At 40.3% G+C, this 17,073-nt stretch overlaps 1 protein-coding gene across 2 annotated transcripts in view; it reads right to left on the bottom strand.

The window, feature by feature from the left end:
* Positions 1 to 212: 212 nt before the first annotated feature.
* ogdha (oxoglutarate (alpha-ketoglutarate) dehydrogenase a (lipoamide)) overlaps positions 213 to 17,073 on the bottom strand; it is a 43,374-nt gene continuing 26,513 nt past the window's right edge. The window contains exons 8-23 of one of the 2 annotated variants that reach the window (XM_034118741.1): positions 16,385 to 16,475; positions 16,001 to 16,180; positions 14,971 to 15,099; positions 14,139 to 14,318; positions 13,912 to 14,064; positions 13,227 to 13,329; positions 12,216 to 12,344; positions 11,279 to 11,429; positions 8,986 to 9,113; positions 7,710 to 7,888; positions 6,971 to 7,042; positions 5,589 to 5,714; positions 5,284 to 5,356; positions 5,040 to 5,203; positions 4,107 to 4,261; positions 213 to 2,206 (exon numbers count right to left, since the gene is read on the bottom strand). In XM_034118741.1, coding sequence (XP_033974632.1) covers positions 2,086 to 2,206; positions 4,107 to 4,261; positions 5,040 to 5,203; positions 5,284 to 5,356; positions 5,589 to 5,714; positions 6,971 to 7,042; positions 7,710 to 7,888; positions 8,986 to 9,113; positions 11,279 to 11,429; positions 12,216 to 12,344; positions 13,227 to 13,329; positions 13,912 to 14,064; positions 14,139 to 14,318; positions 14,971 to 15,099; positions 16,001 to 16,180; positions 16,385 to 16,475 — 2,134 coding nt within the window. In that variant the 3' untranslated portion in view covers positions 213 to 2,085. Of the gene's footprint in view, positions 2,207 to 4,106; positions 4,262 to 5,039; positions 5,204 to 5,283; positions 5,357 to 5,588; positions 5,715 to 6,970; positions 7,043 to 7,709; positions 7,889 to 8,985; positions 9,114 to 11,278; positions 11,430 to 12,215; positions 12,345 to 13,224; positions 13,330 to 13,911; positions 14,065 to 14,138; positions 14,319 to 14,970; positions 15,100 to 16,000; positions 16,181 to 16,384; positions 16,476 to 17,073 lie in introns of those variants that run through there. The other variant, XR_004554995.1, reaches the window with a different exon arrangement.

The raw sequence follows: 17,073 nt of genomic DNA, 5'->3' as shown, positions 1-17,073 counted from the left end.
GATCAATGACCTTAGACCAGTTTTGTCTTCTCATATCTCTGGATGGCAGAGAAAAAAAACTGTGTTGGTGTTGACAGGGGCGGACTGGGACTACAAATCAGCCCGGGACTCCGGCCCACTTCGGTACCGCCGGCCCACCAATTTCATATTAAAATAAAGGCTGCCGCTGTTACAAAAGAAACATAATGTAAATAAAGGAAAACAAACAGCTCTTCAGTACATACTGTATTCTTTATTGAATGAAGCAAAAAAGAATAAAGAGAATTTCAATCCCCTATTATGAAAATAAATAAATCATTTTCTTTGTCTCACAGAAGCCCAGAACACCATTTGCAGCAGCTGATTTCATCTTCTGTTGTCATTTTATTTTTCAAAAACCAGGCGATTTTATTTCCTGCTGACAAGAGTTCATTCAGCTGAAACACGAAGAAGTAAATAAGAAAAACATGAGACGCTCTGTTTTGGCACGAGATAAACGCTCGCGAGAGAAGAGAGAGAGAGCTAAAGAAAAGAAGCCGAGGGATTAAATCATATTCAGCAGTGCATTTGGTTGAGCTCCTGTAGGGACGCCTGATGGCACAGACCTCCATTTTATTCCCCAAAAATCCTTTGTCAAAGTAAAACATTAAAATCTCAATGTGCGAGTTAAGCGCTGCCATGGTGACTAGTGACAGACTTGTTCTTTAACATACCTGCTGAAAGGTAAGAAAAGCCTCCACCTGCTGTAGAGATTCCACTCTCACTGTACCAGCTAGCCGTATTCCCATTGGCTTTCAACAGGGAGCGCTACATATGCTAATGAGCATTTATGATAAACTAAAAGTCAAATGTTTCCTGCAACGCTTCAGGGGAAGTAGAGATGATGGTGACGTAATGACTGCTGACCTGCTGTTACATAATACAGCTGGAGTGTGTGTGGACGGAGGAAGGTGTGTGTGTGTGTGTGTGTGTTTGACCTTTAAACTCGGGTTCAGGCTTCACTCCACCACAGTCAACTTTTTATTTTCTTATTTTTCTAACAGTTTGTTTCATGTTGGCTAAAATGTCTTCATGTCTCGACTGCAGAACAGAGAAAAAGGCCCAAACTTCTGTTGTTCCACAGCACCAGACCTTGTTCAAAATGTTGCTGATTTAAGAGCACAATCTTGTAGTTCTTGCATTGCTAGATCAGCGTTTCTAATATATTGAATTGACAGTGAATTTAAAGCAACAGGAGCTTTGTCATCTGTTGCATTTTCTCTCAATGACATCTCTGTCCATCTTTAGACTCTGTATATCATGTATTACTCGAGTTCAGATGCTTTAGTATCAAATACTTTGTATCAGTAGTAGTCTGTGTTAAAGCTACATGTTGTGTTGCTGTAGTGGAGCAGAGTGCTGCTGTAGTACTGCACTGACAGTTCATGTCTTTACTGCAGTAGTACATTGTGTACTTCAGTAGTACACTCATATACTACGAATAGAATAATAACACAATGCGTCTGCTACAATAATACCAAATACAGATACCATAATGTACACACTGCAGGTCGGTCTCAGGTTACTGGAATAAGACGTCGGAGTAACAATGAATTTCTTCAGAGAAAACGTGGAGATTCTCTGATATCAAAGTGGCACATTTACAAAGAAACATTTTATATTCCCCGAAGATATAAAGTTACGGAGAAAAACTTGAATATACTCTGAGATAATAAATGTTTATATTCGCAAGAAAATCTGGAATATTCCAGAATATTAAGTAATATATATATTTTTCCCATACAAAGTCCCCAATAAGTTGTATCAATTTCTGCAGTTTTTAAACTGTAAAATTAGTGATGATCTTTATGTAGTACACTGTGTACTTTGTAATATGCAGTACTTGTGTACTAAGTATTTCACCATGTTTGGAGAATCTGCAGTGTGCTGTAATTGTAGAAGTACGCAAATGTATTATTAGCATATGCAGTATTACAATGTGTGTGTGAGTGTGTGTGTTGATGCAACAAAAGTGTCAACACTGAATCCAGGAGGGTTGGGGGTCAAAGGTCAGACAGGTGAAGGTTTATTCCAGGTGTTGCAGGTCAGAGGTCATAGGTCACAGGTCTACTGCTGGTCTTTGAACGCGTCCAGGCCGAAGGCGTTGTCCAGTAAGCGCTTCAGCTCCATCAGGTGAGCCTTCTTGTTTCCTGTCGCTGGGGCGGCAGCGGGGCCTCTGCCAGCATACCTGGAGAGAGAGAGAGAGAGAGAGAGGGGGGGGGTCAAAGGTCAAATTACCTGAGCTGACACTTGGGTTGCAGTCGAATTCTCAGTTCAGTTTAGGAAGGTTCCTAACGGAGTGAAATGACCCTGAGGTACCTCAGTGGCAGCCATGATAAGAGCGTAATGTTGTGTAATTGGAAATATTTTCGAGCCCCCCCTAATCTGGTTCCCACCGAGATTGGTAGAATTAATTGTATATAGTTGTACAAACATTACATTGTCTCTGCTAATAATAACAAGACATAAAAGACCCAACTATAATTTTATATTTTATTATGGATTGAACATGAACAAAAGTGCTTGTATTGGCAGATGATCCTGTGCCACTGTGAAGTAATGAGGCCTAATTGAAACAATTACAAATACGTTTTATCGATCCGGTTCTTTAACAGTATTTTTACAAAATAATTTTGTTATTATTTAGGGGAAAAACAGAATTCACATTGATTAATTGTATGTATAGTGTGGATTATGGGGGGGGGGGTTACCTTGGTTGGTGATTGGCTATTGATTACACAAGCCAAAAAAGCGTTATGACATCATAAAGTGGCCAAAATCTGATCAGCTCATTTTCAGACAGGTTTTTATGGATCAGGACAAAAAGTGAGCGAATCTTTTTTCCTGAAACTTTCAGAATCTCTTTACACAGAGGGGACACATGTTGATGTAGAAGACATGAAAAAGTGGATTTAGCATAATAGGTAGGGATGCTCCGATCGATCGGCCGCCGATCGATATCAGCCGATATTCACTCTCTGCCGATCGATCGGTGCTCTCTATAAAGGCCGATCGGGAGAGCCGATCACATGACGTAAAATACATGACACTTTTCTCTGTGCGCGGCAAAACAAGCTTGCCAAAATGGCTTCACCAGTCTGGCATTATTTTAAGTGTCCGAAAATGACAATAAAATAGCGGTATGCAACGTGTGTGAAGCAGAAATCCTGCAGCTCCACCCGCTGTGACGGACCGGTGAACGGAGCAGAACACACATTAAGAGTTAGACCTAACACACTTAGCTATTTGATCTACCTCTGGAACAAGCTAAACTAGTTATACATATGTTTATTCTTCACTGTCGGGTCACTCATTACTGGATCAGTGAGCTGCAGGAGATACTGACAGGCTGTCAGGAGAGGGAGAGAGAGAGAGAGAGAGAGAGAGAGAGAGAGAGAGGAAAAGAGAGCGCTTCCGCTCATTTCTCCCGTGGTATTATCCAAAGTTAATGTAAACTTGAATAATGTACTTCATTTGAATGTAATAATTATGTTGGTTGTTGTTTGTGGAAGCTCCAGTGAATGAACCCCATTAACTGAGTTTTAAACATCACTTTAAATGGAAGATCCCCATAGGCCCCGCCCACTCGATCGGATCGGCGATCGGCCGATACTGATTCCGGCGATCGGCCCCAAAATTGGCGATCGGAGCATCCCTAATAATAGGTGACCTTTAAAGTTACTCACCATTCCTGCGTTCACACAAACAACAGATCGTGACAGACAAGCGCGGATCACGTAAGTTACGATGCTTATTAAGAGTTTTAAGTCTTATGCTGTAACTTGCTAGTGCAAAAATATGTTAAACCAAAATTCCCATTTTCTTTCCAGCATGCCAAAGCACCTGCTTATCTGCATGAGCCTCACCATCTAACAAAACATGTTGTGGCAGTTCTGTGCTCTTATCAGTGACGTTAAGCTTTCAGTAAACTATATAACCAAATCGTTATTACTAACTAATTAAAAAAAGGTAAATAAAATGTGTCTGCCCAAATCTTAGCATTTTGAAGACTTTTGAAAGGTTGATTTAAGACATTTAAACAGCAAAGTATCCAGCCCCCTGCTCATATGGAGGATGGGGATGCTCACCACACAGGTTTGGCTCTCTGGATGGTGGTCCTGATGCGGGGCTTCACATAGTCATAGTAACCCTGGTTCTTGTGCTCCTCCTGACACCAAACCAGGTCAGCATTGGCATAAAGCTCCGACTCGGCCTTCACCTGGTCGAAGGGGAACGGGGACAGCTGGAGGGAAGAAAGGGAAACACATTTTAAAGTAATGTACTGAACAATTAAACATGTTTTTGGAAGAATTAACTAAATGCTACGACTCAACTGAGACACACATCAACACTGGTGTTAAATTGCCTCTTCTTACTCAAATGTATTAAAATAAATGGTTGTTTCATGGGTTAGAAATGGCCTGAAATCAGCCCTGAACCTTGAAGGGTCAATGCTGACAAAGTCAGGTCATAAAATCTATATGCAAAAAAGATTATTAACGCCCTCAAAATCAGAGGGGGAGGTCACTGAGCAACTCATCCTTAAACGTCCCCCCCCTCATAGGGTGACCAGGTGCCAACAAGCCACATGTGGGACAAAGAGTATGTTTGTGTGGGACATGTTACTGTGATGCTAAGAGGTTGATAAGATTTCAATATAATGTCCATCTAACCCTTAAAAATAAACATTTCTATTAGCTTAAAAATATTTATAACAAAGCTTTACTATAGGTTGATTTGTTTGCATATTAAAGTAAAGGCATGATTGTAGAAAGCTCTCTGGGAATCGCCCTCACCGGCTATTCAGACAAATTTGACAGACGGGCCGGGCCAGTAGCAGATCGGTGAAAAAATATTTAGCTGTCCACTCCTCATTAAACACTCGGCACTCATTGTCGACTTTTCTTTTCTTTGGTCCACTCATTGTTACAGATGCAGGTTCAAAGGTGAATTAGGTTCAAAGGTGTGTGTGTGTGTGTGTGTGTGTGTGTGTGTGTGTGTGTGTGTGTGTGTGTGTGTACCTGCTCCATGCGGGCGATGGCCACAGTAGACTCCATGCCTCTGTTCTTCCTCTCTTTCACCAGCTCGTAGTAAATCTTCCCTGTGCAGAAGATCAGGCGCTTCACCTCCTCCGGGCTCTGCGACGCTAAGCCTCCCTCTGGGATCAGCCTCTGGAACTGAGTCCCTGCAGGAGAGACACTGAAGGTCACACTGAGCCCTTTGAAACATTATTTTTATTGTGATCAATTATGATTATAATGGTACCAGGAAGCATCATGTCAAAGCTGGATCTGGCTTCTGGGAGACGCAGCAGAGATTTGGGAGTGAAGACAATCAGCTGGAGGGACACACAGGACGTTTATCAGGTCAAATGGTCATTACACAACCTAACTGGAGTATCAAGAGTATAGAGAGACCGTTTTTCAAAAGTGAATAGAATAGGATAGAAGAAGAAGATGAATAGGATTAGGAGATAGGAGAGGATGAAGAGGAGAAATAGGAGGAGGAAGAGCGAGTGCTCGTATATATTCAGACAGCCATGAGTGTGTGTGTGTGTGTGTGAGTCTCACAGGCTTTCTGAATGGCAGATGGATCTGTCGTCTGAGGACATGGAAGTAGTTTCCAGGAGACGAACAGTTCACCACGATCCAGTTACAGTCGTAGAGCTGATTCACCGCAAAGTCCTCTGTGAGGCTCTGAGAGAGGGGGAGAGGAATTGCTTTAACAAATCATATACAAAATCAATACTTGCAACATAAATAATGAAGCCCTAAAGTATAGCTGCTATAGAGATTCCTCTTCAGGCTGTACATCAGTTATCCATCCTAAACTCTTGGTACCTGCCTCAGGCCACGAGAGTGAGTTTAAAAATGACGGGTGGCCGTGCAGCTGCGATGTGATTTTTGAAAATGGTGTCTGACCTCGTCTTGGAGAAATGACCTGCTAGAATTATGCAGAACTAATCTCACATGTCCAACAACGTATGACCTGCAGCAGCGATTCTTTTGTCTTAGGAAACTGTCCTATTTTGACATTTACAATACCACGACGTTCATGTTTTATCGGGTCAATTCTGTCTTTTTCTTTAATGTCATGGTTTGGTAACTTGTCCTAAAGAGCAGAAACTCTCTCTGTGAGATCATAATGAGATGTCTAAATAAATGACATATTGAAATGAGCTGGGAAAACACATTTTGAACTATATTGTACCAGAAACAGGTAATGTTGTGTTACAAAATAGGCCAGAAATGATCAAAAGTAGCTTTTAGATTTTTCAACTCATTTATTTATTAACTTTCTGGATTACTCATGTTTGTACAATTGGTTTTGAAATGTTTTTTGATATGATGGAGCAGAGGGTTCTGTATTGGAGATTTGCTTGCTACCATGTTATTTTGGAATTTGTGTCATAAAGGATCCCTTGTCTTTTACCTAAAAACCAAATCTACCTACCTACAAATAAATAACCTTCCATATTAAAAATAAACATACATAATGTTAATCCCTTCAGAAATCTGAATAGTGAGACGGTGATCTGGTCCCAATGTGGGATTCAGGTACGACAGGGTCTTCAGAATAGTCGTGGCACACATGTGACATAAGAAGTTCTATTAAAGGAATCTGAATAAACTACAGTACAGTAGCACACTGATCGTACAGTGGACGGAGGAGCAATATGTTTCAAGGCTGATCACTAATGCACCAGCACTTACAATTTGTCTTTTTGAAGTGACTATATCTGCACTTGTCTTGTTGTTCTGAGTCAGTATCTTTAGGGTTTATTGCACTGATAAAAGCTTCAGCTAAATGTAATGTTATAATAATAATAATAATAATAATAATACTACATGGGATTTGTATAGCGCTTTTCCTAATGTTCAAAGAAGCTTATGTATTAAAAAGAGGACTGTTATGATCTCAAAGTGCTCAGAAGCCAAAACAGCAGTTTTACCGGCATGACGTCGGGGTCGTCGTTGCACATCTGGAGGAATCTCTCTGGACGAGCTGAAGAATGTTCCGGACCCTGCAGACACAAACAAGCCCTCACACACTTATACACACTCTCAGGGGTGGGCAAACCTTTTGGCTCGGGGGCCACTATGAGTTTTAAAATGTAACAGACGGGCCGGGCCAGTAGCAGATCGGTGAACAAAATATTTATATATAATGACTTTTCCAGTTCCCTGGTCAAGTCAGCTTTATTGCGAAATGTTTTTTGTTAGATGCCAGAAATAAGGAATTAAAAATCACAGTTTGTGCTGATATGTTCCTCTTTATGATAGGAGTTAAACAACTTATATTTTCCACTTAAAGATCACGGATAAATTAAAGTATTTCAGTGACGTATTTTAAAATTACGTCTTAAACATTGTTGTGCCTTGCCCAATTAAACATTGCCTGCCATTTTATTTAAAACATGTTTATAATTGTAGTTTTTTAAAAACATTATTGTTGGGTATATTCTTCCAGTTAAATTGGAATTAATGACTGATTTCCTTTTGCCTTATCACTGAACTTATATCTTTCTTTCAATATAGTAAAAGTATTATTATATTTATGTCTTTAAAAAAGCCAGAGATGTCTGTTATCAGCCTGTAGTCTCAGACATAATGTCTACACCACGCTGTACGTACGTACGTACGTACGTGTGTGTGTGTGTGTGTGTGTGTGTGTGTGTGTGTGTTCCTCACCATGCCCTCCATGCCGTGCGGCAGCAGCAGCACGATGCCGTTCTGCCGGACCCACTTGGCCTGCCCGGGACAAATGAACTGGTCGATGATGCACTGGGCCGTGTTGTGGAAGTCTCCAAACTGAGCCTCCCACAGGATCAGAGCGTTGGGACTCGCCATCGCAAAACCCAACTCGAAGCCTACAGACACACACAACAGACAATATAGACATTTATGCTGTTAATCTACAGACAGAAGACTAGTCCAGTTTTCCTATATTCATCAGTGGTGAAAGAAGTACTCATATTTTGTACTTAAGTAAAAGTAGAAGTACCAGAGTGTACGAATACTATGTTACAAGTAAAAGTCCTGCATTGCAAATGTTACTTAAGTAACAATACAAAAGTATTGTGTTCTCAAAGCTGGTAAAGGTGCAGCTTGAATGACTTTGTATACTGCAGGGTAGCTTGTGAATTTACTCCAGGTGGAACTAAAGTCTGATTTAACACTTGATTATATTTCATCATTAATCCAATTCTGCAAAGTAAGTACACGATTCATCTGAATGGTAGTGGGGTAGAAGTACAAAGTAGCAAAATAAGAATGAAATACTCCAGTAAAGTACTAGTATCTCACAAGTGTACTTGAGTAAAGTAAGTACCTAGTTACTTTACAGCACTGATATTCATGCACACCCTGACATGCCTTTTTGCCCTGGCCCAATTGAACCAGTAATTCAATGATAACTACGTTTTATTTATTGAAACCTATAGCCAGTGAAGGGCCTGCTTACATGCCCACAGATTCAGTGTAAACACCAAATGGTAACTTTGCACAGAAATGTGGCCTTGGGTGCTCTGATTCCTTTTGTGCAGTTAGCACGACAGTCGTAATTATGGAGCTAATTTCCTGCCATAACTCCTCAAACAAACTGAACACGTTTCACAAACACAGTGTCATGTTTCAGAAACAAATACAACACAGGTATTACAAGAGACATTAGGTCTAAAGAAACAACATTTAAACAGAGGGGGTTGAGCAGAGCAGGTAACAGCCCCTGCCAGTCTGATGACAGCCTCTTTCGCGATCCGATAACAGACTTAATTTAACAATATGTTAAATATCTCTCATTGTCTGGCCTTAGAGAAAATAACCTATGCTTTAAAAGGGAGGGTCTGATATCTTAAATAAAATATGGGGGAAATGGGGGGGTGGGGCCTCTGGTTATGCTCATGGTGTTCAGAATGAGATCATTCGGAGCTTTATGTGAGGCTGCAGAGGAACAGTGAAGCCTCACCGAGGACTCCGTACTCGGACAGCGAGCTGTTGCAGACGGTGTACGGCGCCTGGTCAGGAGAGAGGTGGTTCATGGGAATGCAGATCCTCTTGTCCACGTTCTGATCGTGGAGCACATGGTGACGGTGGCTGAAAGAGGACGACAGGTTGAGTGTGTAGGACAACATTACAGAACTGTGTCATTTGATCTCATACTTTCTCTCTGTTCTCCACTGCAGGAAATCAACAATTGTTTATGTGAAGCTTACTTGGCTGGTTCTTACTAACCCAAGAATATTTAATTTCAATCTCTTGATTTGATCATTATAAGAAAATAGATACCAAAGTTATTAGATCTTTATAGAGTGGCGAAGTCCCTCCCACTTACTTCCGGGGTATGGGACCTTATTCCGGAAAAGTTATGCATTGAAGTCAATGGGGAGAGAAAACTTATCTTTCGATCCCGTTTGAATTGTGCCATGAATTACACATATGATGTTTGTCAATCTTAAAAAATCATTTCCATGTCAAAAAAGTCACAGTTTGTCTTAAAACTGTTGAAATATAAGACTTTGAAAAATACGAAACTAGAAAGACTACAAATCCCAGAGTCGCGTAAGTGATGTCACAATTGAGACACTACGATACACGTATAATACCGTATATATACGATCAGCGCCATATAGATAGAATCTATCTATATGGCGCTGGCTAAGATAAGATAACTTTGTGCCTGTGTGCTTAGTACCAGGTTGTTATTATACCAGCAATGGGTCTTGCTCGTTCTTTCGCTTCCCGTCTGATGAAAGAGGAGTGTGTGGATCAAGTTAGCTACCTAGCTAGTAGCTAGCACGTTAGTTAGCATTACAGCCTTGTCATTTTTATTAGCCTTAACATGAAGTAACATTAAGTAACCCAAAATGTTAAACAGTAAGAGTAGTAGTCATATTTCGTGAACCCTTTGAATAGTACTGTCACCGGTGTGATCATTCTATAATACACAATTTAAGCCCGGGGGAGAAATGCTAACGCTAACGCTAGCGATCTTCTCTACTTCATGCTATCTGCACAAATGGTTGACATTAAACATTAAAACGACCAGGCAGTTCAGAGAGAATCAAAGGAAGGAAGGCAGGCAGCTTTGCATGACATTCTTCAGGACGTGTTTCATTGTAGTGATAGTGAGGGTAGTCTCTTGTGTTGACAAGACAGTAGTGACGGCCATCTTGGTGACGTGTGTTGTTGACCAGAGATCAGATGTAGTTCTTTGAGCGTTTCACACAAACAAATGTGTTACTTCACAGTTTTACGACACTTTTTTTTTTTTTTGACTTGCAAAATTATCTTTTAAATTGACAAACATCATATGTGTAATTCATGGCACAATTCAAACGGGATCGAAAGATAATCTTTCTCTCTCCATTGACTTCAATACATAATTTTTCCGAAATAAGGTCCCATGGAGGTCCACCGGAAGGGGAGGGACTTCGCCACTCTATACTGACTCCCTACTTCTGCTTTAAGCACTGAATGATTTTTGGGAAGTGGTAAACGGTAAACAGATGCCATTGGCAATGGTGTACATTAAGAATAACCCAGTCCTGCCTGGGGAAATAGAGGTAGACATTATTATTATTCCCTTGCTCCACTAGGTTTGAATTACAGGTGTGACTGCCTGAACGGTCTGCTAAATATATGCAGCTACAATGAATCACACATCACTCCATCATGTGTAGATCAAGGATACCAATGATTTGATTTGAACTTGAAGTGATGTTCTTTGAGGGGAGATTGGAGGTATCCTTTCACAGGTTATCAACTGTTAAAGGACAGTTTAGTTATTAGATACATACACATCTATTTTGATGTTCCTGGACATTGTTTTTCTTAAGCAAAATTATTTGAAATGATCTCTAAACAATTGTAAATATTGAAAATATGTTGGACAAAGAAAGTTGGAAACAAAAGGCTGCTTTACACTCACACGAGGCAAGTATGGTACAAAAAGGGAAAATGTTGGAAACTGTTCATGTACTTCATCTAAGGTTGATTAAATTAAAAAAAAGGTGATATTTTGTTTTTATAGATGCAAAACTATTAAAACATTTGATATTCTGAATCAGGATAGTTGTCTGCATGTTGAAACACACTTCTACATCTAATACAAAACAGCGGTTTCATTTCCTCCAGAGAGAACCTGAACCTCGACTAACTTTCTGCTCCTGAGCCGAACTAAAATTCGGTCCAAGAACTCACCCCAAAGCAGGAGGAGAACATTAGAAGAGATGGACGCAGATGAGGTTCTGGGTAATTACCTGAACGTGCCTCGCTCCACGTCCTGCCCCGACAGCCTGATGTGGGTTCCCTCCTGCAGCAGAGATCCGAAGGCCATGTACTCTCCCAGAGCCCAATCCACTGTGCGGTTACGAATCATCTCGCCGCGGCTTTTCAGGATACGACTCAGACCTGAAACAACAAAGCATGATCACTGAGGGTCAGAATACAGTCTGGATGTCACCATTCATATGATTTTATAAGATTAAAGAGGACATATTATGCTCCTTTTCAGGTTCAAATGAGTATGTAGTGTCTCTACTGGGACATGTCTTCATGCTTTAATGTTCAAAAAGCTCTTTATTGTTCTCATACAGCCTGTGCTGCAGCACCTCTTTTCACCCTCTGTCTGAAACCAGAGCCCTGTCTGCTCTGATTGGTTAGCTGGACGGCTCTTTTTTGATTGGTCAACTGCTTTGAGATGTGTCGGAAATGTCCCAACCCTTTAGCACATGACGTGCAATGTGTTGGAGCGCTAGCCGAGAGCGCAATTGTTAAACAGTGATGTCATTATGTTACAGAAGAAAACAAAGGAAAACTCTATCTGACGTGAACCTATGCACATAATAGGGCCTCTTTAAAAAGATTAATAATAATAATAATACATTTTAGTTCCAAGTGCTTTATCCAATGCTCAAAGACACTTTACAGTGGTATAAACAAATACAAAGTTGAATTAAAAATAGCTACTTAAATAACATTAATCACACATTAAAAGCCAGACTGAAAAGGTGCGTTTATGTCAGTGTCTTAAAGGTGGGGAGGTCAGTGCACTTATATATATATATCTATAACATATCATACTACAAAAAGGCACAACTGGAAATAGAGAGTATTTACTGCAAGGATGATTTGTTTGTAACTGTTAGTTAACGTTGCAAATCATTTGCCAGTAAAATGCATTAAAAGGCGTCGGACCTCCGTGGATGGTGAAGTCCTCCACAGGGACGGACGAGCCCACGCTCCCGATGTGGTTCAGCATCTCTTCAGTCAGGCCGGTGGAGGGGCAGCTCATGGCCTTGGGCTGTCCATCCAGAGTGAAAAAACCTGAAGACAAGAGTTCAACATGTCAACTACCTGACAGAGACCCTCAAAACCAGACCAGAAACTCACCTGGGCTTCATTTAGAAGGTTGGAAAAAGGATTCTGAATCAACATTTAAATGCTTTGCAGCATTTGTATCATTTCCAGTATTTTTGCCACTATTGAAAAAATATATATGTTACTTCACAACATGTTTATATCTAATGAAATGAGAATATGAATAGAATAAAAATAATTTAGTTATGATTAAAAATACATCTGTAATGTGTATGATTACGTCATGAAAGACATTGGAAGGCTTTTTGAAATCTTAATAGAAAGTTGATTAAGTAAGTACAAGTAATTTAAATAAGTATATTTTGTGTACAGCCCTAAAAATAAAGGTGAAGGCTTCAGATCCTGACAGGAAAAATTATAAAAATCCTAATGTAACTGAGGTCTACTGTAAACACATGTTTCTAAATCTTCTATAATCACACTCTGATCTGTGTGAACATACATTTCAGGTTTTTTTTAATAATAAAAAGGGAAAAATCTGAAGGCTATCGATCAATTTGACAGATTAAGGCCCTAAAAAGTCATATGTCTGAACAAAAGACACAAAAACAAATTTAAGATTGCATTTTTCTAGTCTGCCTGTCAAGGCGTTTTTTACTGGCCTCTGTTGTCAATGCAGAACATTCTTTCTTCATCTGCTTAAAAGTGACCGCACAGTGCCTTTTCATCGCTGCCCTGATAAGCTTGTTCTATATATTACTATGACACTTTGTTAAAAATGAGGTAATAACAGATTATGATTTTACAACCCCGTACAAATTAAGGACAAAAAAATGTTACAGATAGAGACACAAATGCATGGTCTCCCCCGTCCCCTCTCCCCCTTACCAGGCCAGGGGGAGTCCAGCCAGTGCTTGATGTGGAGGATCTTCTCATCTTTGGAGCGATTGTATGCCTCCTCGCAGATCTTGTCATATTTGGCAATCTCCTCCTGCAAACAGAGACCGAGTGAAAGAAGAGAGGAGTGTGTTTAGTGCCAAAATCAGTTGCCAGACATCCACACACACAGCAGTAGCAACAGGACAAGGGACGGACATTGCTATGTTTAATGATGCTTACAAAAATAATGTGACGACCCAGCTAGTGGAGATGTAAAGAGAGCAACACATTTCACATCAACAAGTTACTAACCCCTAGATTCCACCGGGTCCGTCTGCGCCGCGTTACGGCTGCGTTACGGCTACTTTTAAATCATTAATCATTTCAATATGCTATATTCAAAATAACAAAAAATACCAACGTGTTCCTTCGTCAGCCCAAAACTCTGCTGTGCTATTTTCTAACAGTAACAATAACTTATCATGGTCATGAAGTAATGTGTTGCTGCTCTTTCTTATTTCCCAGCGTCTTCTGTTTCTGATTTCACTGCAATTTCTTTGAACGTTTTGGTTTGAGAATATTTCAAGATTTCACAAAAGTGTCGGTCACTGTTGAAATTGGAGAATAACTTTCTGCCAGAAAATAGAGCTATGTGGACACGGAAAAACTCGAAGAAGAAGAAGTGTCTTGTTACCTCGTACTCCTGCCGGCTGACAACTCCCTCTGCGATCAGTTTCTCTGCATACTTCTGCAGAACCGGCTTCTGCTTCTTGATCTGTTTGTACATCAGCGGCTGTGTGAACATCGGCTCGTCCATCTCGTTGTGACCCATCCGACGGTAACAAACCTGCACACACACTTGTAAGTGTCTCACAATCTCACAACAATTTGGAGTTTTTACCTAAGAACGATGACACTGACCAGGTCGACCACCACGTCTTTGTGGAACGTGGCCCTCCACTCGGCGGCCACCTTACAGACGTAGATGACGGCCTCCGGGTCGTCGGCGTTGACGTGGAAGATGGGAGCGTTGACGACTCGAGCCACGTCGGTTGGATACGGAGAGGAGCGAGCCACACGAGGATCTGTAGTGAAGCCGATCTGGAGACACAGGGTTAGAGCTCAGTCATCCATCTGCCTGTTTGCTTCCTAGAGTCCTCCGAACTCGCATAGTTTGATTGATTGTTAATTATATAAGAAATAAAAATGTGTTTTCTGTAAACATCCTCTCAGGTTTGACTTCTCAATTATATGTTGCGGATTACCAGTAGCGAACCAAACTTTTTTTCTTTCTTGTATCTGTTCAGTTGTAGGTAAAAAAACAGAGGTGAAAAGTAGCTAAGTAGAATTACTCAATTATTGAGAGAATTAAGTACAATTTTGAGAGACTTTAAATGTGTTGCTACACCTGGAGTAAAATTACAAGCTACCCTGCAGTATACAAAGGGAAAAAAAGCTTTGATAACACATTAATACATCAATAATTATAATCAAAACATATACATTATATTACATGTCTTTCTGAATAATGAGTACTTTAATTTGTTGTACTTCAAGTATATTTTGGTGCTAATACTTTTTGACTTTAACATGCAGGACTTTGACTTGTCCTGCATTGTAACAGAGTATTCCTACACTCTGGTGCTCTACTTTTACTAAAGTACAAGATCCAAGTCATTTTTCTACCTCTGGTAAAAAACAGTGCAGAGAAGAAGTGATGAACTTCAGAAGTACGTCTGTTCAGGTATGTTACCTGGTTGTTGACGACAACGTGCACGGTGCCGTGCGTGGTGTAGGACGGCAGGTGAGACAGGTGGAAGGTTTCGTAGACGACACCCTGACCGGCGAAAGCTGCGTCTCCGTGGATCAGGATGGACATCACCTGGAGAAGAACAAATTCAATGAAGCTGTGGGTTTTTTCAGTGCATTGCTTTGGGTTTATCTTTATCTTGATTAGAATTGTTATTAGCATTAGCATTGACCATTATTTCTGGTCCACACACAAGCATTTGGACACTACCCACAAATAATAACTATCATATCATAATGTCTGTAACGAGTCACTGTTACAGTTTGGTCAAAATTCAACAAAGCATCTAGCTAACATTCGCCATCTACCTAACTAGTTAGCTAGCTTACCTTAGCTACCCATCTAACAAGCATCTATCCATCTAGTTGGCTACCGCCAAATTGGTTGCTCTTATAATTTGTATTCGAAATATTATGAAATATCTTATGGTTAGATTTGCAGTGCGGACCTGTGTCTCCGGCTCAGGCAGTGAAAGTAACCATGAAACATTGTGTACTCTATTCAAGCTGACCGGCTGATCTCATACAGCCAGCAGCTCCTCCCAGCTCCAAACATCAACGCAAACTTCCAAACATGGGTGATTCGGATAATCTTATCACATATTGGTAATCCGAATGGTTAGTTTCGCTCCTGAAAAAGTGTTATAACTTAATAACAGTCAGTTTAAAAGCTTAAAAACAGTGTCTTTGGCAAGAAAAGGTTGATAAAGCTGGCAAGACTATCCAAAGTGATAGCCCTTACGCTCTCACCAGAAGTAACTGTGATAGAAATGTTTGTATTAAAGCTAATAATGTGTAATCCTAGTGAAATATAACTTATAACAAATTATACCCTAAGTAATGTAACTTAAAGGATAACAGATCCTTGTGGAAATGCCCTAGAGCAGAGGAAACATAAGGTGATTCCTCAAAGCTAGTTTAGAAGCAATGTCTCTTTTAAATGTAGTTTTGTTTTTACTGTTTCTCAGCCTCACCCGCTTGCCGTCGTTGTCTCCGCAGTAGAACTGCTCAGCTTTGACCTTTCCCTGCACCACGGGATCCACTGCCTCTAGATGAGACGGGTTGGCCATCAGAGACAAGGTGATGTTCCTGTCCGTCACACGGTTGATACGCCGATGGTACATTCCCAGATGGTACTTCACATCTCCAGAGCCCTGAGGAGGAGAAACCACAGCAAAGGTCACTTCACAATGTCAAGATATAGCCAAGATTTGCGGCTCTAAATGTACGCAAGACAAAATAACGTGAAAAAAGTACTATACAGAATTAAATGTGAAGATATTCTTTTTTGAAAATGTTATGCTTTGTTTAGGCAACAGACAGCAGTAAAAAGAATGGCACTAAAGCAGAGACATTACCTCATCAGCAGCTTCCAGTTTGGAGTCAAACTGACAGAAGATCTGTTCCAGCTCCTTACGGATCACGTTGGCCAAGACATTCAGACGGCCCCTGAAAGAGGATAAGTGGTGAGTGTACCAACAAAGCTACGTGAGTGGAAACCCGGTATTAAACAGGCCCCGGGGCGACATTTATAAAGACTGTGGTATCGATAAGCTCTGACGTTGTCGCTTTTGTTAAAGGTACTGGAGAACTTATTTAAAAATATATATAAAATAGATTTCATATTTATTATTGCTACATTAACATTATCTTGCACATTTTAACTAACCAACTCCGTTTTCTAATTTGCAATATCCTTACAAAATTAGTCAGATATTCTCTCTCTCTCTCTACACAGATATCTGAAAGTGACGATTGCGGAGAAAATGGAGCCTTCAAACGTATAGCTACACTCTACAAGGATTGATGTAGACTATGCTCGTTTGCCATAAGTGCGCAGAAACCAGGAGTCGTAGATCTGTTGCCCCAATTACGAGTAACGTTACCACTGCAGGTATGTTCTGTATGCTGGCAGCCAACACAAACATGGGTTCATTTAAAAGAAAAAAAACGTTAACCAATTTTTGCTTTTGCACTAAATAATTCTTTATTTTATTGTTTTTGCATTTCCATTATCATATTAGTCTATTATGATTTGTTACAAACA

The sequence above is a fragment of the Trematomus bernacchii genome, unplaced genomic scaffold (assembly GCF_902827165.1).
Source record: "Trematomus bernacchii unplaced genomic scaffold, fTreBer1.1, whole genome shotgun sequence".
NCBI lineage: Eukaryota > Metazoa > Chordata > Actinopteri > Perciformes > Nototheniidae > Trematomus > Trematomus bernacchii.
Note: the sequence above shows the minus strand (reverse complement) of the source record. Positions and strands in the feature narration are given on the sequence as shown.